We start from the raw sequence: 22,629 nt of genomic DNA, 5'->3' as shown, positions 1-22,629 counted from the left end.
CTGAGTGAGTCTAACCCTTATATGAACCCAAACCCCAAACCTCCAGAGCATTTAACCAGTTTGTATGCTCACAGCCAATGGCTACTTCCAAATAGTACATGCCTTCCCTTCAAATAACATTTGGTTCCTAGCAGTGCTGTTCATTTGTTGGCTTATGCACCAACATGCAAGGAAAACACATGGAACACACACCCACAAACACGCACGCTCATACGCACACGCATGCTCACACACACTCACACACTCACACGCACGCGCTCACACGTGCGCACTCTCGCACGCACAAACACACAAACAATCACACACACACACGCATATGCGCACTCTCACACACACACGGACGCACACACTCACACACAAACACACACAAACACCTTAGAGGTTGGTATGGATGTGCCTGGAGGGAGCAGGAGGCAGAGGGACAGGGCTTTTACCAGTCCAACTCAGAGCTCCACCTCAGGCTCAGATTCTCAGCCACTGCCAGGCTACCCTGCGGCCGTCCTCTCAACTTCCCCTTTAAACCCACTCTCCCTCTATCCCCTGCTATTTCCCTCTCTCCTCCACTCCTTTAAACTCGCTCTCACTCCATCTCCTGCTCCCTCTCCCCCTCTCAGTCAGCTTCTGTCCACACAGATTTAGTCTGCAGAGCGGAGTGGAGCAGGACGCCTCCCCTCTAATGCCCCCCCCCCCGCCCCAGCCTCCCAGCCTCCCAGCCCCCCAGCCCCCCCAGCCCCCCCAGCCCACGCCTGGTCTCTCACCAACACAGATAGCAGCCAATGGGATCCACAGATCGCCCGCAGCTAGCGCTCGGCAGCTCGTTTCCATAGTAACCATCGTCAGCATTGGCAAAGTACATAAGTAAAGAGGAAGTAGCATGTCTGATTTTTATTTATTTAATTTTTGTTTTTTTTTGGGGTCAACAAGTTCATGTTAAAACATCATCGTGCAATAAAAGGTTAAATCAAACTAGACCAGACCTCAGCTAACCCACAGCTGAATGGGTTTCAAAACCACCAGGAGACAGATCCGAGAGTAACCCACCAACAACGGCCTTCATTGGGCCAGCCGTAACAGGACCAACTGTGGAGCCTAAATGGACCTTTACCGCGTCGCACACCGGCGATGGACCATCCACATGAAGGGTCTGAATCCCGCTTCGCGTCTTTCCTCAGACGGGCGGTACCGGGAGGTACCTCCAACGTGCCCGACCAATCGCTACAGCTCTGGTGCGTCATTACCGCTCAACCTGCTGCGCAGCCCCCCCCTCATGGGGGGGGGAGAGCGGGCCCCCAGCGACGGACGCTAAACGAGGACCCGCTAACGAGCCCCCCGGGACAGAGAGCCGCCCGCGCTCGGCAACAGGGACGGTACGAGCCCGGCGCGCGGCGCGGGGCTAGCGCAGACCTCCGCCGCAGAGCAGCGCAGACGCTCTTTGTCTGAGGCCCAGGACAGGCTACGGCCGGCTGGAGTATCGCTCAACGCGCGGCGCGGGGCTAGCGCAGACGCTCTTTGTCTGAGGCCCAGGACAGGGCTACAGCCGGCAGGAGTATCGCTCAACGCGCGACGCATCCCGTCAGAGAGCGGACGGAATTAAAGCCGAGCGGACTCCTGAAATCTAAGCCAGCGACAATGCGCGGCGTTGACAACGCGCACGCCCGCGAGCGTTCGATGTTCCGCCCCCGCGCTCAAACGGCTTCCCGGTTTCTTGGCAAGGGAAGGTAGGACGGTCTGCTTTTAGTGAGATCCGTTACCGGTGTGGTTCACCACAGGTCGACGTCACTGCACCTTTTCGTTTGCGTTCAATTTCCTGCATCTATAAAGACTGAGTATTTACGGTCTAATAGGACCGCCATATTAAGGGAAATGCTAATTGTAACATTATTGATAACAGGGTGTGTAGTAAAGCACTGGAAATGGTGAATAATTGTAAAAGATGGATGTTTGAATATATCCATCAGGACTAGAAGAATGTTACTTCGAGCCACTGAAGTGTCAGGGATAATTAATGAGGACAGTTCAGGACAATAAGGACAGTTCATCTTCTGTGGTAAGCCAGGTAATATCGTACACATTTAGTCACTCAAAACTGAAACGAGGACCTCCATTTTGAAAGCTCTCAGTAAATACCATGACCGTGCTGTAATTCAAATGAGCGATTACATTTTTTTTTTTTTTTAAACAAATAAACAAAAACAAGAACACGCCCACAAAATACTGAACATTTACATTTTCCCGTGTGACCCAAAAGCGAAGGAACGCCTTAACATTTCCAAACGCAGTGACATTTCGGCAGTTTAGCCAGGACGCCCAGACAAAGCAGCCGGGCCCCTATTGTGGCCTCCAGCCTTTCTTCAGCGTGATGACTGAAAACAAGCGAAACCCTCACAAGCCTCACAAGCCCTGCGAAACAAGACAAACAGAGGTGCCTGACAGAAAGCAGCCATTATAATTATGACAGGGTGGGGTGGGGTGGGGTGGGGTGGGGGGGGATTGGCGGGGGATGGGTGGGGTGGGGCGGGGTGTCAGAACAGCACCGGCGAGCCGGTTCCCGCTGCGCCCCCGTCGCCCTTTCCCGCTAACGCCGCGCCGCGACGCCGCGCTTCAGGGGTACGATTACACAGCAATTTGAGTCGGCCGCGCCGCGGAAAAGGGAAGCGGCGTCCGGGGGTCACGTGACGCGCGCTGCGGGCGCGGGGCACAATTACGGCTGCCGCCGGAGAGAGCTTCGATCAGGCGCGCGGAGGGACACCTCCCACATAACCCGCGACCATTCACCTCTCCAGAAGGAAGAACAACAGGACACCGCTCAACGGGCTCAACGGGCGTGGGTCTCTGGCCCCTGCCTACGGTTCAAAGCAGCACTTTGAAAAGGGTTTTACACACACAAACCCACGTGCTTGTTACTGGAATCTCTCATTCATTTCGCAACATTTGATGAAAATACATCACACATTTAAACTAGGATTGCCAACATGCCCAATTTAGCTGGGTTCTCTACATTTTGCTAATGATTTCTGTAGTTGATGAAGGAATATGACACACACAGTGTCACAAAACAGGGGACTGAAAACCCAGACCATTGACAGCACTCATGAATACCAGTAACTAAACAAATTCTGGCCACTACATGGTTAACTAGTGCGAATGTAGCTAATTCATTTCCTAAAGCACTTGTGCTTCAAACACACCGTGTCCTGGTTTTGAGCGTGGACATTTTGGCAACCCGCACTGGTCTGGACACTCCGAGTGTACACCAGAGAGATGGGGCTCAAAAATTATTCACCTGGCCAAACAAACACTTTCACTGGATTCAGGTTTTCCAGCCATTTTCAGTTGACTTTTGCACATCTGTGAGGAATGAGGAATCTGAGAACAGCCTGATCTCTGGCAGACGAAGACTGGACCTTCACCACCTCACCAGATCTTTCTGGCAACATGTAAAGATAGTATAAGTGTAGGCAGTTAATGTTACTGAAGGCCATTTTGTCTTTTGTTCCATATAGAGGCTAGACAAATTGTTAGACAAAAAAAAAAAAAACGGAATGATTCAGTTTTTGATGGAAATGGCAACAGCACAAACAAGTGGCTTCAGTCATAGTATAGACTATAGACTGAAGAATAATATTACCTGCAGATGGAATCTTTCCCCTCCGTGAACAGGGGTGACTGTACACTCAGAATATTTCACTTCAGGACCACACCTGAAAAAGCGTTTGCTAATGAGGTATTTCCACATACAGACTTCACAGCAGCTGAACTCGACTCAAGTTGGGCTTGTGACGAGAAATCCTGTATATAGTTTCAGTTATTTATAAGACACAAAAGGAAGTAAACAACCACATATTCATAAATATAGCCTATAAGGAATCAAGTGTTAGAAGACTGATGGTTTCACTACCACGCGTGATTAAACTGCCATTGCACAATGTATTAATATTGCCCTGAATGAGGAACACATATCCCATGCTCAGCGTGTGCCCCTTGTACAGTCAGATGTGTAATTTGTCGAGTTTCATTTCAGTAGGGATCAGGTTGTCTAAGCGCGGTCCTGATCCCGCTGCAGATGTTGTTCAGGTCATTTAAAACCCTCTTGGAGCACTGGACACAAAGCCTGCTCAGGAGTACTGTACTCGATACAGAATAGCCCATTTCCACGGCCTTTGTTTAAAAAGCACATTCTGATTCAAATATTGATTCAGGAAGCGAGCAGCAAGGACTCGTAAAAATACACTAAAATGTATCTTGTTGCAAAATTAATTCCTGAAAAAATGTATCTATAACCAAAATGGTGGAAATATAGGTTATAATCCATGCCAAAAAAAGACGAGAAACCCATGTTACACATAGCTTATACATAAATGAGCACATGAACGCATATTTCAAAAACGTGCATATGAAATACTGCCTATGCCTGGGTAGGAGAATGAAACCAATTAAAATGCCTTTCAGAAATCCATATGAATTTCAGACACAACAGTTAGGCTTTTTTGGGAGAGGCCAATATGGAGTTTGAAACTGCTTCATTTCCTTCCGAAAGCCATTTTGGCAAATCATACAAGCCAAATGAAGTACAAAAGGCCTCAGTCCACTGTAATTCTTACAGGAGACACAATGGATGTCGAGAGTACGAGGGGTTTTCCTCCAGTAATTTCCCCAAACAAGGACAGCTAGATGGATTCCAAATGCTGTCATCCCCAACAGCAAAACAGGCAAGAGGCTAACCAAAAGTACAACAAAATCAGACTGGCCTCACACAAAGGGCAGGTCAGAACAGCACCATTGAGCCAATTATACCATATTAATCAAAAAATGCACAAATGTGTCCCCATGTTTTTACTGATAACGGCGACAGAACTACAGTTAAGTTTCAAACAATCCCCTCGAATGCATGCCAACTCACACATGCATACACATTCACTCAAACACATACATGCAAGCACACACACACACACACACACACACACACCAGTAGGGCAGATACACACCCATACAGATACACACACAAAGATACACAAAAACAGGTGTGTGTACACGTACACACACACACACACACACACACACACAAAGTGTTTTAGCCTGGTCCCAGAGAGGCAGGTGCAGTTGAATTACATACAATTACTTACAAGATCATCATAGAATCATCTCAAGAGGCATTTCCAGGGAACAGTGACTATCATCCATCCAGCAGAGTCAACCCAACAAAAGATCCCAGCAAAAAATGCAAAAAACCTGTATCCGTGGTCACATTTCCAGGAAGAGCCATGAGAACGTGACACTTTACATCCACAATGTATCAGAACAAGTACTTCTACGAACACATTGTATTAACAAAAAGCAGCAGCAAGTTAGTTATGCTGCTCTTTTCGAAACTTCCATGTATACATTATTCTGGGCTCGTAATTTTTTCATTTCTTCCACCCAGCTCCGGAGGCCAAACGTTGTTCCCATGGCTGGTACAATCAAAGAATTGCAGGGTTTTCTTTACGAAGCAAAACCTAACTGGCTCTAGAGCACCCAACCCCCAGCCCAGAACACCATAACTTATCCTCATGATCCTGCTACAGTGGGGGAAAAAAAGAAAGAGAGAGAGAGAGAGAGAGAAAAAAAAAAGCTGTTGTGGTAAGTAGTCCCAGCTAAGAGGGAGAACACAAAAACCCGGAGTGGATTCACTGACTGAGACGGGGCACCCTCCCCTCATAACGGTGGCTCCGTCTCCCAGCATGCACCGCAAACGCCTTTTTTCCAGCACAGCGGAAAGCTTCCATCTCTGATTTGCTTCGGTCCAATTTGCCACATTAAAGTCACATATTCTTGTACCACATGATACACTGCAGTCAGGAGATCATGTTGAAGAGAGCTATATGAAAATAACTTGCAACATCTATACCAATCGAATCCTTGTACAGAAACACGATACTACAGAGGAATTAATTAAAATCAAACGGCAAAAATGTGAGCACTTCAACTAAAGCGACCGCAGGAAATCAAAACGTACAGCTGTGTATCTCAGACGTCCTGGATCTCAACTTACACACGCCAGCCTGATGCGGTAGGTGCGCTAGCAACTTGTGAAGATATGCTGCAGTGTTTTTGGAGGGAAGTGATAACCTGCTTGCTACATTACTGCCGCGAGCAGCCGCACTCGGGACCACTTCACTTTTATCTTCCGTTCTGCTCTCGGCCGAACGGGCTCAATTCTGCGGCATTAGCCCCAATATTAAGCCCCTCTGATGTACCCGTCCTAATACCCGGTTCAGGATTCTGGATGTGCCCAAGAGCTGCATAGCCATTAAAGCGGTGAGTCACTGGCTATCCCGCGTCCCTTTGCCTGTAAAAGTGCATACTGGCCCGAGCAAAGGTCTGCGGCTACCCATTCAGACCCAAGAAATAAGGCGAGGGGAGTTATCTCCAACAAATAATCACTTCAGTAAACAACCGCTTTAACTGATCAATTATGCGCTGAGCAACAGCAAAAATCTACAAACACTGGGTTGCAGTCCAGTGGGCTAAAATGTGAAAGCATGATTGTTACGTTTACAAAGGCGATGACAGTTTAAGTCCAAAAGATCAACACTTGAATCATGCAGGGGGGGAAATTAAATGCTTTCCACCCGACACAGAACTTCAGTTTTAGAATTTCTAGTTTCGATGCTGCTCTCGGTCTTCAATAGAAAACGAGCACTCTGGTGTTCCTAAATGACATCTCAGAAAAAACCCTACACTGAATTACACCCCTCCCCCCCTTACAGTGAAACTGACTTTACTGCTTTGACCCCTCCCACCCACTCTAACAGTGGGGGGGGGGGGGTGGAAGACAAAATTACCACCCCCATCCCCCAGACAAGGACAAAGCCCCCCCTCGTTTCAATAATGAGGGAGGGAATTCACAGCGCATCTAACTCAACCCACTTCAAAAGTAGTGAGAAGCAGAAAATGCAGGTCAAAGGTCACTTTCCGCCCTTAAAAAAAGAGAGTGCAAGAAGCTGTACGTCCTGGAGACAGTACACGTCTTCACTTCCTACTCGAGCTTTCATTTGGATGCTTTGCAGAAGATTAAATGCTTGGAGATTAAATAATTCATGGCGCTTAATAAATGAGGTCCACTTTAACAGACTTGAATAGACCTGGGGACAGAACCCCTGGTGAATCTCTGCAGCACAACAGACGGGAGCAGGAGGAACACTGCAGTGGCTTACACACTGGACTCCGGACACCAAAATCAGGGGTCTACGGTTTGAAATCACATGCGGGGCATAAGCAGAACCCAACCTGAACCAGTTCAGGCTCAACTTAAACTGAAGCCGTACGAAAGACAACGGACATCTAACTATTCAGTGTACGGCGTGAACCACCGAAATACTAACAGAAGAAATTTGCAAGGGTTAAACTTACTTCTTTTTGGGCCTGGTTGTGGGTACGGGCGCGGTCGGGGGCACGACGGCATCCTTGCGCGGCCGGCCCCGGGGACGCCTGTCTGTGGCGGCTGGGCTGCCCGTGGGCGTGGCCGGGCTGCCCGTGGGCGTGGCCCCAGCACTGCCAGGGGGCGGCGGCGATGGTCCTTGGTCAGAGGCCTCCAGACTCTTATCCTCTGATGACATTCTGCAAAGCAAAGGGAGAGAATGAATTTGAGAGAGAAGAGACAGCGAGGGAGAGAGGAGAGAGAGATTCCCAGATGCCCATTGAGGATCCATACGCACATGCTCATTTCAGAGCTTGAACAAAGGAGAATATCCCGTTAACAACGTACAGCCAACCTCTAGAAGATGGCACAGCCGTACAGCTATCCGCACTACACACCGTAACCTATTTAACGCTTCACCAAATACTGCAGAACGGACTAAAGTTTTTGGAGAATGGAAAATGAAACGGTTAAAATTCCTTTAACGAATAAGACGAAATGCGACATTGTCACTTGTGTTTAATTCACAGTGCTGCCCCGATTCCTCAGAGGACACCTAGTCCTCAGCTCCAGACTATTAGGTACCTTTCTCTCAACCTCCACGAGATCAGAATGTGTTTAAGGTTTGGAATAACCCACTTTCCTCTGCACGGTAAGCCTCCACAGTCACCGCTTTATGAAAGGGAAGAAAAGTGCAGCTGAATCTGACGCGACAGACCTCTGCTGCTGAAGGTACAGATTCACGGTATAGGTATATTCATAAAGATGTGCCCAATAACCTTCCACCTGAGGGATAGCAAGCAAACAGAGGAAAGCCAGGAGAGCAAACACTGGGCCTCATGCAATGATAGCAAAAAATACATAAATAAATAAATAAGTAAATAAACTTCCATAGAGCAATACTTTTTTAACAAGTAATACTTCCCACCCGCCTCACCCCAAAGATGCACCATGACTTTTCACACCCCCATTTTCGATACTTTGAGCTATTTGTTCTCAAGCAAGACAATATGAAGTTGTCTTCTACATTGTTTCATTTTCATTTAATTTTGAATTTGGAAAGGTTTCAGGTATTTTGCACCTCATAGTTAGAACAATCTTAAAATTCACAAATTTAATGTCTGCCCTGCTTTTCAATTACTGTTACATTGCTGTCTCATTCCCCATTTGATTTTTGTAACTTGTCTGTTTGCTGTCTTGTGTAACTTTGTAACTGTGTGTTTTATGTCACGTCCCCCTTGCAAAAGGGATTTCGATCTCAACAGGTTTTTCCTGGTTAAACAAAGGCTAAATAAATAAATAAATAATGAGATGGGGGATGTTTGATCAATTCTTCATACAGGGTCTTTCAAGATCCTTCAGTCAGCGCTTGTGGAATAGCCACTTCAATTCAAACCACACATTTTTAATCTGCTTTATGTCTGGAGACTGTGATGGACATCGTTGCAAAACTGTAATTTTGCGGTCAATTTTGAGGTATCCTTGGGATTATAGTCTTTTTGAAAGATCAATTTTCAGCCAAGTTTTTGAGCCTCCTGCCAGGGGTTTTTGGATCAGTACATGCAAAAAAAACCTCATAACATAAAAATCCACCACCATATTTCACCAAAACTATGATGTTCTTTTCAACAGAAGTATCATCCTGACACCAAACCCACCACTGGTGTGAGTGGCCAAAAAGCTCCATTTTGGTCTCCTATGACCATAGCCCCCAATTTCAATCAAATTTCAGATGCCCCCACCTCCCCACTAGAAGCAGGCAAATCAGTAAGCATGCCAACGATTAGCAGTAGCACAGAGTGCTAAGTTGACTGCGCAGCCCCTTTAAACCCCGTATGACGGGGTCTGCCGCCAGCTGCAGCTGCGCAGACTGGCACTCAGGGGCTTTAAGAGGAGCTGTGCAGTCTATGACAGGGTCTGCCGCCAGCTGCAGCTGCGCAGACTGGCACTCAGAGGTTCTCGGGCTGCACGGTGCCTGCTCTCTCTGAGGATCGGCCGCTTTAATGAATTTGGATATTTCCTTTAATTCGCTGGGGTCCCGCTGTGCAGAGAGGCGTCCTGCGGCGGCTCCTCTCTCCGCCGAGCGCGAGGACATCGATTCAGCTGGAGGGCTCAGCGCTGGGCCTCCTCTAATCGCACGCGGGGCCTCCCCCCTCCACACACGCGGCCCAGTCCGGCTCTCCACACACTGCACTGCGCTGCCTCTGAAACGCAGCTGAAACGCAGCTAAATACACGCCAGTACCCGTCGCTTCAGTTCAGCTCTATGCGCAACCGCTAACAATTTAACTGAAAAGTCATTTTGTATTAAATAGTTAGAGAACACAGAAAGAAATCAACTGACAAAACAAAAAAAACAAAAAAAATCCTGTATATAAATGAAAATCTAGTCCAGGCGCTTTTTGTCCTCTCTGAAGAAGGAATAGAGGATCTGTCGGCTGTGTTCGTGGTTGCCGTGCCCATATCTCTGAGCCCGCTGGGGCTGTGACTCGGGTCAGCCACGCCTCCCTCTGCTACCATTCGTCGATTCCCAGCCAATCAGAAAGGAGAAACGTTGGTCTGATTCAATAATGCACCAGCTGCCCCTCCCAGGTTCGTAGCACAGACTGAGTAGGCTTGAACAGACAAGGGGAAGGCGCATGTGCACAGTACTGGGCCTGCCATCCTTATGCTTCATATGAAGCACCTCTATCCGCCAAAAAAGGTTACCAAAACATCCCTGTATAACAGTTTACAAGCAGAACAAATAGAATTAACATACAATTGTAAAACTTGAATTGATTTCTTGTTCCTTTTACAATCTACCTTACAACAATGCTGCTGAGACCATTGTGATATGCAACACTTCATGAAAAAACATGAAAAAACGAAATACACGTTTATTATACACTAGAGCATGCAATATATTACACCCCCTCCAATAAACAAGACAGATCAAGTACAGGTAAAAATCAAAGCTTCTCCTCCAAAATTCAAACTTGTTCCCATCTCACCATTCAGTCAGCAGAAGCCAAACACAGCCCAGTTCCATTTTAATCGCCAGGGCTAAATTTTTAAACTGTCATTTCGAACGTAATGGTACATTCTGTGATTTGCCAGAAGTTTTTCAAGTCTGCCCCATTTTTCCAAGGCCGTCCTTTACGCTGAAATTCAATCTCAGAGCAAATGCAGCCTGGGCCCTAATCTCTCCATTTCCATCTGGAGACAAGCGTTTAGAGGGATGCCGTTCACTACAGAACAGGCTCAGCTGGCAATCAACAACTCCGGATGATTCTCCGACCTCCCGAAAGAAGACTTGCGACTTGACAAATTAATTAAAAGTGGAATTTTAAATGTCAGCCAGGAAAAAATATCAGGGGTACCCCCAATCAGCCAGGGCTGTTACAATCTCGCCCACCACAGACTGGCCATCTGTAAAATGCACCCATTCAAAGTGCATCGGTGGGCCGTACTTATCAATTGCTGGGCATCCACAATGTCAGTTATTTGACAGGGCTCATTTACAGACTAATGACATGGGTACAAAGCCAATCCCTGAAGCTGAATTGCGGTGGGAAAGTTACGCTGGCAGAGATGGCCGTCTCTTTGGCCTGAGAGGGCAGACCACTCCAGTTTCGCTCAGTGAACGGAACAGTGTTATGTAGGCACGGATGAAGTCGAAATTTCCGAGCCAAAAAAACCAACCAGCAATCAGACAAGCTGTGAGCAGAATTTGAGGTAGGGAAAGGCCGTCCAAACCAAATGGAAATGAAGCTAAAGCAGGGCTGCCCGACCCTGTTCCTGGAGATCTACCGTCCTGCAGGTTTTCACTCCAACCCTAACAAAGCACACCTCATTCAACAGCTAGAGATTTTTAGCTGCTCATTAGCAGAATCAGACATGCCAAATTAGGGTTGAAATGAAAACTTACAGGACAGCAGATCGCCAGGAACAAGGTGGGGCCTATGCTAGACCAATCGCCCGGCGCAAGGCCTCACACAAAGGTCATACGTAGGTCACACAAAGGTCGCACAACACCGGAGCAGGATTACACTCCTAACACGAAGGAGAACAAATAAGGCTGTAGGCTGGAAACCGGAGTAGAGAAATGCTTCAGTTCCTCTGACCAGGGGAATTTCTCCACTCATGGCTCTCATTGCTCTGAAAAAAGGCGGGGAAATTAGTGGCACACTTACTCTCAAACACAAGCAAAAATGAGGGGGGGGGGGGGGGGGGGAGACAAGGACAGTCTAAAACAAACTATGCAAGAGACCCTGAATACTGAACTTTGTAACATTTGGCACATTACGCTAAGCAGGGGAGCACTGAAATCACAACAACCCTGCATTTCAGGCACGGAACGCAGCGACACCAAGTGAACTTGCCCCATTTTGAAATGCCCAGTCGTAACTGTAGACACACCACCATTTCCTACATCCCCCATCAGAGTTACCCTGAGCTCAGGCTCGTACGCGATTCCCCCGGGTCCACGCAGCCAGCCACTGCTTCCCTACACTCCGCAGTCAGCCATTTACAACTGCGCAGCAGGACTAATACTTCACACAGATAGCACTTGTGCTGTCGGTCTGCATTTATTATACTGCTGTTCTGGGCTCTCGCTTAGGCCGTTATTGCAAATGGAATCAAATCTGCTTGATAGAAAAATACTTAAATAAATATATAAGTCCATAAATAAAAGACTGCAGGGGCCCGGTTGACCTCCTCAGATTCACAATGACTCCAGCCGCATCACCCCGGGTGACACCCTCATCCATGCCCTAGCCTGCGCCGGCCAGGCCAGAACTCCGGGACTAATCTGGGACTAATCAACACCCATCTGCAGCGTTAGACCCTTCCTGTAATACCTAACCAGATTGCACCGCAAGGGAATCTGTAAAACTACACATTTCGTCAAAAGTGTGACTTTGTCTAGTGTTTGGAGAACAGCACACGGGGGTTTAAATGGGTATAACAATGCATATTGTCTCTCCTGAATACTGGCTGACAAAGTAATCAAGCCTCATGACTCCTGGTAGGAAAATTCTATCATCGCACCAATGGGCACAAATTCATTTCACGTGTTTCGGCTTCGAAAGCTAGAACTTGTAAAAAAAATAAACAAGTCTTAATGTGTCGTACAAATTACATAGCAGTCATTTGGCCGGCAGGGCCTTAAATTTTACTGATGAAATTGGACTTTTTCAAGAGCATAAAAAAAAAAAAAAAAAAAAAGACTAGTCTAGTAGCAGAACAAGACAGAAAATGAAGACAATAGACAGCCTTGAATTCAAGAATGAAACATAATAGGTAAAGTTCTCTAACAAGATAACCACACTTGGTTACCAAATTAATGCTTCGAGACAGATCAAAACGTCCACAAACCACAACCAGTAATACAGTTGCTTACTGACCACAACTTTAATGCAGCTGGTTTTCATTTCATAAGCAAACCTCCAGCCACCTTTTTATTTTTATTTTTTTGTTGGGTGGGACCATTATAAGACTTGTCAGATGTTTTTGGCTGCTTTTTCCTCCTTAGTTTTTTGACTATTTCTTTTTGAATCATGCCTACGTGTGTACTTTCCTTATTTGGTTCTTGAAATTCACCATTATCTCTCTCAGGATGAGTAATTTCACTTTGGCCTACTAGTATTGGCCTAAAACCCATACGAAACCTTGGCTTTTATACACATTCATACCCATTACTGTAGGATATAGAATTTGGCTTCAACAGCTTCTGTTGGTCAATTCACAAATTGTCTTAAGTCCAGCAATCTCTGTCTTGTCGACAAAATGTGCCAATACTGCACTAATCGATGGTTCAGAGCATCACATAGAGGAGTACTGCAAACTGTGATTAAATGACCTAATGGCAGTTTCTAAGGTATTGTGTTGAGATGAGTTTCCTCTTGTCACAGGGACACAATTGATGTGTTTTTAAGTACAAAAACTCTGCTTTGTGTAGGACCCAAGAGTGGACTTTCAGGATTAAGCCCAGAATGTTCCACAGAGCTCAGTTCAGTTTCCATCACCCACCATGAGGAAGACGAGGGTAAAGGCGCTCCCAACTGGTCCACAATTCCCAGTACATGGAAACACACTGGGCACTGCCACACACCACAATTCACACATCTAACGATGCAATTGATTTGTCATGTTCCGGAAAGCCACGTACAAAAAAACATCAGAAATAACCAAAGCCGCCAATAAGCCAATGAAAGAGCTTCAGCTACAAGGAGGAATGATCTTGAAAAAGAATTCTTTTTATCATCAATTAAACATGACTCAAGCCAGTTTTTAAAAGGGGAAATATTCCTTTATGGGCGTTGCATTGTCTGAAAATGGGAAAAGGACACATTTCTGCGAGTCACAACAGTCTATAAATGGAGGTCTGGCGATGATTTGCAGGTGATGACGTAAATGGTTCTCAAAGCGTGTTTTCCATTAAATGGCTTTTTTCATTCATGTGCCTTTGTGAGTAGCAGGTGGTGGTGGGTGGGCGGGGGGAGGTGGTGGTGGGAGTGGTGAAAGGGTTGGCAGGTTGTGCAGAATTGTGAGTCTAGGAAGTCCGACAGGAACAACCTCACCTTACCTCTTCTCTGCCTGTCAGATAAATGACTGAGATGAATGGAGAAGCAACCCGCTGTAACTACCTCGAACCGTTGGACACACCTGTGACACACACTTCCCCGGCTGCACTGCGCTTGGTTCATATCTGCAGTCGCACAAATGATGCTGTGCTCTCCTGAGCACGGCTCTTAAAAATAATAGCAGGCCCTCGATCGATCCAAAAAATGCTAAGCAGAAGCAAGTTCTGTGGGACCTAGGTCTCCTGGAGAGAACTTGCATTACTCTTTATCTTCAAAATTCTGGCTCTTCTTCCTATCGGTTTAAGATCAGTGTCTTAACACGGTGTTCTTCCTTTCGCAGTAGTTTCCTGCCGTTTCCAAGGAGTCGAAATCTTGATAAGGGGTCTCATCTGCTTTCCATTTTACACAGGGCACACCAAATGGATTCCTCTTCAGGTCTTCAACCCTTTATACCTCCTGATAAAACCTACCATCTCTCTCACTGAAAAAGGTAGGCTAATTGTCCCATACCAAATGACTTGGGCGGCACACGGACCCAGGTTAAACTGCTTCAGGGACAGACGAACAATTCCAGCTTCTGTCGGTCAGACAGTCAGCACGTCAATTTAGGCGATGGAAACCAAACGGATGAACATTTCGCTCTCCACAGCGAGGTTGTTCACGTAGGATTATGGGACTTTGGCAGGCCTACCTCAATCCTGTGAACCACGGCAGCACTCCTAGAAACAGGGTGGGACTTCTCCCTACCCACTACTCACAGGGTCCCGTCCAATGTAAATCAAGGCCTACAGGATCAGGGCAAACTCCCTGCTTTATTTGGCATAATCCATGAGGTATACTCACTCACAAGTCAACTCTCTTTGATGGGACAGAACTGATCAGGAGTAAATACATTCCGAACTACTCCCCTCTAATGTGATTTTCCCTTCTTTTCAGAGACTTACTGACACATAATGACCAACAATGCCATGTCAAAGTTCACCGTGACATCATCAACAAGAACTCACCTTACACAACTAGCATATAATCTGGACAATGCCAAGATTATTTAGTGTTAAATAAACAAATTAAATTGACTAAATCGCAAAGATCTTGACATGGCTGAAAAAAATTCTGATGTCACAGTGATACACTGAACATCAACTGCGTTAAGGGATGGCGGAGTAATGCAATTGCGTTGTGAAATTGCATCATTGAGGATTGCATCATGCCAATGACTCTACGCAGATGTCATCCAGTACCAATTCAAATATGACTTGTGTGCATCCAGTGTTTTCAAAAGAACAGGAAAGATGGAGTTTAGGTCGGTTACAGTGCATGATAATGGATTTTTCATGATGATTACACCACTGAATAGACTGCTACTTCACATCGGCGTGATAAAAGTTTCAATACTGACTAATTTCCCCAAGATGGCAAATCGCAACTTTTACCTAACAAAGTGTTTTAATACTGTGACACCCCCTAGCCCATTAGATATTGATAGCCTATATATTGTACAAATAAAACAAGAATTTCTCAAATGGGTAATTTTTAAACAATTGTGATTTAGCCACAAAAAAATCCTATTATTCTGAGGCAGAACTTGCATTTTTGAAAATAAATTGATTTGGAGCCCGATGTGGGCCTGCATATATCCATGACCTACATTAATTTGGAATGTTTAATCCTCAACTGCAGCCTTGTTCATGCCCAAACCCCACTGGCAATTCAGGAGAGTGTAGGCATTCACGTTTCTCTCCTGAAACACGCAGCCTCGCCAGATGCTTCTTTTCACACCGCAGACTACAGCCAAGCTCGCACAGAGCGGAGTAATAGGAAAATCCAATTGATCAGTGTGGGGGGTGGGGGGGTCATTGAGGACCGATGAAAAGCAGCCCTCTAACCAGCTTATCTAACTGACTTAACCCTCCAATACCTGGGGCGATGCAATAGGCAAGTGCATATCACCCTATGCAGCGAGTGGCAACAGTCAGCACTGGCACAGTCCGGATTGGAGCCTGTGAGGCTCAGCCATGCACCCCACAACATGGTAGCTTAACCAAACACTGATATGCATTTAATTTACTGATAAATAAAATTCGAGAAATGGGTCATGAGCACTATTCATGGTATAATTTGTAGACCCACGATTGATAAATGAGGCAGCAGAATCAGCTAGGATCGGTTTTCACAACTTGTTGCCCAGGATGTCCTTGCAGAGAAATGACCTTCCTCTTCCACTATGATTAGTTTATGCACTGGTCTGTCATGGTCATTTTTCACAGGACCCAAATGTCAACTTGAGCACTGCACTAGAGACCAAGTGAAAGACATTTTCTTCACAGACAGCATGTGAAAATAAGGGAGCTCTCTAGTTCAAGTCTTCTGACGGCAAGTAAAACAGTTTGATGTAAATGCACAATCGAAGCAGACACCCATGAACGCCCCCATGTGCTTATTCATTTACACTCCTCACCCCCAAATTTGGCATCACCAATTGAGCTGCATCATGCATAACCATCTAAGGGAAAACTGTGTTTGAAGCATGCTTAGTTCCTCCATGTACAAGCATGGGAGGCTAGGCTGTAGTTTATTTTACACACTATAGACCACACAGAACTACAGGGCAACCAATCAGTGGAGAGGCCTGCCTCTCACTGATGAGAACTGGCGCCAAGCTGACTGCTGGGAAAAGCCATTGCAACGGTATCCTAAGCTGGCCACAGCAAACCCTAACCCCCAACCAACCATAGGTGGATAATGCAAACTCTCTTCTGCCAATGTGGAAGACCAGTATGGTAAAGATATGGGCCAGGCTCAATTCTCTGGCTACTTGGCCCAGTCTGCCCGCATTTAGTGTCCCTTTACAGAATGTATTTCATAAATTCAGACATGACATGACATGACTGTACTTCACGTGATTCACCTACAGACAGTGCAGCGTTTAATGACCTCCTTCCTGGCCAGTTTTGTTTTCCTGCTGCTCAGCTTTTTCCCCCAATGTGACAATGTAACCTAAAGGAGTATGTCCAATTTGCCGTTTGACGCAAGCTGCCTTGGCGTGTTAGGCATAGCGTGCTTACGTTAGCATGTCGCTAACCCTGCAGTAGGTTTGGGTAAATTCAATGAGGTTTTTTTTTTTTTTTTAAAGTGATGGGCAGGTTTACATTGTTTTTTTTTTTTTTTTGAGAACAGAGGACAGGCCTAACCGCTCACTGAGGCCACATGCTAGGAGTTTCCATATCCACAGCATTCACTTCCTTTCCGCTCGAGTACCGACCGAGCACACCGTGAATAATAATTTCTATATCCACGTCATATCCTGGGGCCATTTCTCTGTGTGCAGTCAGCAAAGTGTAAAACTGCTAAACATGTACTATGATTTCAAATGGTATTTTTAAAAACTTTAGAAACGCTTTTGTTTCCATTCTTCAGCTTTACAAAGCCACATCACAATACATACTGAGCACATGAGAGTGGTACAGGAGACTGAAATATAAGTGCTTCACACTGCTGTTGTCTGAGAAAAAGCCTCAAATTATTATTTAAAGCCAAAGCTGGATTCAAACGAGCCGGTCATTAGCGCGTGCTGATTAACTAACTTCTGCTCGCCCCCTTTCTGGCGTTTAATTAAAAAAGGCTTTTTTCCCCCTCCTCAAGGGTTGACTCTGTCATAAACTCAACTTTCATGTGCAAAAGAATTTAAAAAACAAAACGTTTCCCAGAGTTTTTATCTTAAAAAGGAAACAGGAAGTCTAGCAAGTTCAAGTTAAGGGAAGTTCCTGAAGACTCTCATTCCACAAGATGGTGTTGGATGGCAAGTAAACATTTACATTAATTCATGGGGAATTTTTCAGAGGCAGGTTTACCTGTTTGAGGACCTATGCTTTACCCATGTGACTGGAAAAACTGCTACGGGAAAGTTAAACCAACTCCACCATAAACTGAAAGCAACTTTCCAGGAAGGGGGAGAATGTTTTTGGCATTAATATTAAACCTCTCAGCCCATAAACCACCTTATCTTACCTTACACATCCACCAAATCCAAGATTGGATTCACTTATGATTGCCGCAACTAGCTATAAATGTTCAATCTGCCATAACTGTGCGGCACAGGTCACAAGCTTCTGTTAGGGGCTACAGATGGATCCCAGCCTCGGAAGGGGAGGAGCGACCAAGAAACTTGGCCAATCAAACCAAAGTGATCGTGTGGGAAGGAGTACATCAACCACGGAGGTGACGAGGCACGTAGGCATGTTAGGGAAAGCACAAAGTGCAAGCTGGAGTGAAAGCCATTTGATCACTTCATTGTGCTCGTCTTTTTGCCTATTCACATTTGTGTCATTCACATGCAACCGGAATCGCATTGAAAATGGTGTGATCCAAACAAGTCCCACTTACTATTAGCCAGTAATGCAAATTCAAAAATATCTTGTTCTTTAAAAAAGTAATTGGTAAAGATGAAAGAAAATATTATTACGGAGTATTTTATTATAAATAAGTCAGTGACAACATGGCGAGACTTAGTAATTCTGCTTTCCGACTAGTATTTCACAAGTGTGTATGCATTTAATTTGGTGACAGAAATAAAAGTGCTATTCTTTACTTTTTCTTACGATTGATTCCCCAAGCAGGACCTCAATTTAGAGCAAGAGATCGCCAGACTCGCAACACGTCACTGCACATCAACAATGATGGTAAACACACCGCTTTGCCAGTAAACCTGTCAATATTCTAGAATGCAGTCAGAGCAGGGGCAGGTCTTAAGCTCAGAGGAAGAGAGGTACACATAGCAGCCAATGACATTCAGCCAAAGGAACACAAACCACAACTGTGCGGTTGGGGGAGGGAGGGAAGGGGAGGGGCGGGAAGGGTATGCTGACAGGGTCCAAAAGGTAGTTACATCTCACATCAAAAGTGCCATGTAGTGCAGCAATATCCAGAAGACAAATTTTTTAAAAATTCAAATTTATCATGTTTGACCCTTTTTGGAAGATTCTGACAAATCACACTCTGTTAGGATACTTCTGAGAATTGAACGAGTGAATGTAGTCTACTACTGACATATTCTGGGCAATACTACTGAATAAAACTGACACTAGGCTATGCGCCACGGTATAGTATCACCACATTCCCTTTGGAAGATTAATAAGCTGCAGATCTTAAAGACAGGTCTCATAAAATTCAAGCCAATGCCTATAAATTGTGCATATTTGGCCTCTTAAGATGTGGTCATCGCCCACTACAAACCCGCCAAGTTTTTGTAGTTTTCAAATTAGGCCCCCTGATAAAGGCCTCCTTAAAAACCAACATAAATGTGCAGCAAGACAGATCTCATGGTTTACATCACACATATTTTAATCCAGGTCGGTGGCTCTTTAACAACATTTATCAACAAACGAGCATTGCCGGCACTCCGTGCACCTACAACTGCGGTCACAAGAATCAAACGGGCTAAATAAATATGTTGCAACAAAAATGAAAATATTTACGTTTAGAGTGTTACACATCCCGGCTATGGGGCGCTAGGCTGATTGATGCCATTCGTTTTCATTCAGCTTATGCATTTATTTCTCTGCCTTGGGCACATCCACAGTTTTCATACTGTCCACAACAGAGCAAAGACTCAGAAGAAGCAACGTGAATGTGACCGGTGAAAAACCCGGGATCTACAGCAAGTGGACGGCAACAAAAAAACACACAGCCTACTAAACAAACAGCTCCAGCCAACGCTGAAAATAAGGGAGGTAGAGAATCTGACGACTGTCCGGAACCAGTTTATTTCAGTCATTCTTGCCACCAACGTGCACGGTAGTTTTGATAAGGATCAGTCATTAGTAGCTACTTTTATAAAAGACCAGAATTCACTTAGTCGATGAACTGAATCAATTAAGAGCAAATGTTCCCCCGCTCAGCCAATGTATTGGCCTTTGTTTTTTTGTTTGTTTGCTTTGTTTTTGTTGTCGTTGTTTGTTGTTTTGCAATGGTTGATGAAATAACAAGTGTTGTTTCCTCTTTTTTTGCACTATTGTGGTAAAGCAATGCTGCCTTTGAGGATTCACATAACATTTTAGACTGCAGTTTAGTAAACAGTCCCCCCCCCCCCCCCCCCCCTTTTAACTCATTTCGCATCGGTTACAATTAAAATCGCGTGCAATGCAAGTTACGATATAGCTAATGCTAGGTTTAAAATCCAAGATCCTTGGTTTCCATCCATACTTGCGCCTCACCTGTTGCCAGCACAGAAATGAACGAAATAAATTTCAGACGCCCTTAACTGCTTCTTACATCTAAAAAAAATACCGACCTGGATTAACACAAGAAACATAAGAAATGCATGTTACTCTCAATGTGAAGGAAAACAGCAGGCACTATGGGGGCCGCTACTTTCGTGGACCCCCTTTACAGTGCCTAGTGGTAAAACAAGGTATTACCATTACTTTTTAAGGGATCCTCTTAGTCATGATCTAGTGAGGGGAAACGGTTCCTCTTCCTTCAAAGTCATAGCCATGAAGACTAGATTGGTTGAGCTATCATGCCACGCAGTATCTGGGTAAAACGAAACCTTGAAATCGATGGCATTTTTTGATACGACGGGACAAATGTAGAGCCTGCAAACCACGTAGAAGCTGCTACCAACAACCCCCCCCCCCCCCCCCCCTTTGGGTTGGGTAAAACGTTTCATCTGAGGATTGGGAAAAGTGCTTCGTGTGTGTGCATATAGACGTGGTCTCCGTTCGGTAATTCCGGTAAAGGGGTGTATTCATGAAACGTCCGTGTGCCCTGCTACATCACTTGAAATAATTTATAGCCTAACGGACCTCTGTTGTCTGGTGTTTTTTTACGGCTCAGAGAAGATACAATATGTCTAGCTTTACCTTTCATTGTCTGATTGGTACCCTACATTGAAAGACGGGCCTGATATCTATTGATTGTGATTATTCATTTACAAACTTTGAACAACCCCTTTTAAATAGCCTAAATAAAGGCTTTACTTTGGCCATACCATACCCTGCTTGAACACACTGTGAACATCAAGGAGGCTATCATTTTCTATACAATAGCCCAATCAGCATTCTTTTTAGAAAAACAAAGGCAAGTGACCTCTTTTGGCCTGTCTTCCAGTTATTGGAAAAAGGTACCAAAATTAATCCCATAGTATCTGACAAAGCCACTCATAGACAAAACATTTTATCCTGAAATGTTGTGTAACTTAATGCACATTATTAGTGTGAAGTATTATACCCGATATATGGGCTAATAAAAACTATGTTATATGAATTTCGAAACCATGCTTATATAACACAAAGACTGCATCAAATATAAAATGTAACAGAAGAATGACCGGCATGCGTATTTTAAAAGCAGAATTTAGAACCCTTTATTGATACAACGTAACCCAGCAAGCAACGAGCTATACAACGTTACACAAAAACATCAGGCAATAGAACAAATCGAAACTGTTCGCTGACGTCGGATCTCCGTACGGAAACGGTCACCACCAGCACTAAAACGCTAAAGAGATATAAAAAAATAAATAAATAAATAACTATACTGATGTAAAAAGCTGAAAAACTTACCTTTTTAACCCTAGAAGTTTGGAATTATTTCCTTCATGACCAGTAATGTCATATGTGAAATGTAATACTTTGTTTAGTATTGTGGAGGGTCTTCTTGGGTATGGGGGGTAGACCACTCGCCAGTTCAAAAAATATTGTGAAAATTGCCAATGTAGTTTATTCGTTTCGAAAGAAGTATATTCCGAAATCAGTTAATCCAGTTATGAATGGTGGAAGGTAAACGATCCAACAGTGAACACAGCTTCTCTCCCTTTAAACAACAGATCACACACCGCAAAATACAAAAAGATGTTGCATCCCACTGGTAGCGATCATCTTTTATTCTTCGCAGAAAAAAACGAAAGAAATCCACATTCGCCTGCTGTTGCAAACCTTCCAAAAACGCAATGAGGTTAAAAAACATTCAAAGAGAGAAAAAGAACGCTTACGAAATAGATCACAATTCTATTTTCTTTCTAGCTCCCATACAATTTAAATGAGCAGGGATCCAACCGATGATTTATCCAAGGCTTTCCAACGAATGAAAATATATTTGAAGTATATTTCCGATTGAATATTGTTTTTACAATGCGAAAGGGGTGAGTTTCTCCCCTTAAAAATCTGAAAATTAAAGTTATTGCATTCACTCCATCATGGTGGCCATATTTGAGAGCGACCGAAGAACTGCCTGTCAGCGGCTCTCATATAAATAGTCCCGTATTATACATCACGCGAAACTAAAAATGTTGCCCTGATGTTTTACAGTAATAAATGGTGCGATATAGATGAAAAATAAAGTTTTACACAACAGGAGCGAACTTGTTCGTTCAGAATTCTGGACAGTAAATACATTTTATAAAAAGACTCGCTGACCCTGCGTAGGGATACATTGGAGCACCAGGTAAGGAGACTTTTTTCAATCATCAGCCAAAAGGAGACAGTAAAAACCCGACAAGGGTTCAATGGAGCGAACTCTCTCCCCGCACAGTGTTTCACACACATCGCGCGCTCGGTAGGAACGACAAAAGTTTTACACACATGAAATGATGCATCTAGAAAAATGACAGAAGTCATACTATTAACACGAAACAGTAGTATTTGTATAATATAACGTACGTTAT

General features: G+C 44.7%; 1 protein-coding gene across 12 annotated transcripts in view; it reads right to left on the bottom strand.

Moving 5' to 3' along the window:
• The window catches only part of LOC118234703 (histone-lysine N-methyltransferase 2C-like), a 110,612-nt gene extending 88,328 nt beyond the window's left edge, over window positions 1–22,284 (bottom strand). For 9 of the 12 annotated variants that reach the window (XM_035431456.1, XM_035431451.1, XM_035431472.1 and 6 more), the window contains exons 1-2: window positions 21,530–22,284; window positions 7,393–7,599 (exon numbers count right to left, since the gene is read on the bottom strand). In XM_035431456.1, the coding sequence (XP_035287347.1) occupies window positions 7,393–7,598 (206 nt within the window). In that variant the 5' untranslated portion in view covers window position 7,599; window positions 21,530–22,284. Of the gene's footprint in view, window positions 1–5,123; window positions 5,556–7,392; window positions 7,600–21,529 lie in introns of those variants that run through there. The other 3 variants (XM_035431457.1, XM_035431471.1, XM_035431459.1) reach the window with 2 other exon arrangements.
• Window positions 22,285–22,629: the final 345 nt, after the last annotated feature.

The sequence above is a fragment of the Anguilla anguilla genome, chromosome 8 (genome assembly GCF_013347855.1).
Source record: "Anguilla anguilla isolate fAngAng1 chromosome 8, fAngAng1.pri, whole genome shotgun sequence".
NCBI lineage: Eukaryota > Metazoa > Chordata > Actinopteri > Anguilliformes > Anguillidae > Anguilla > Anguilla anguilla.
The sequence above is the reverse complement of the archived record's forward strand: the minus strand, read 5'-3'. Positions and strand labels throughout refer to the sequence as shown.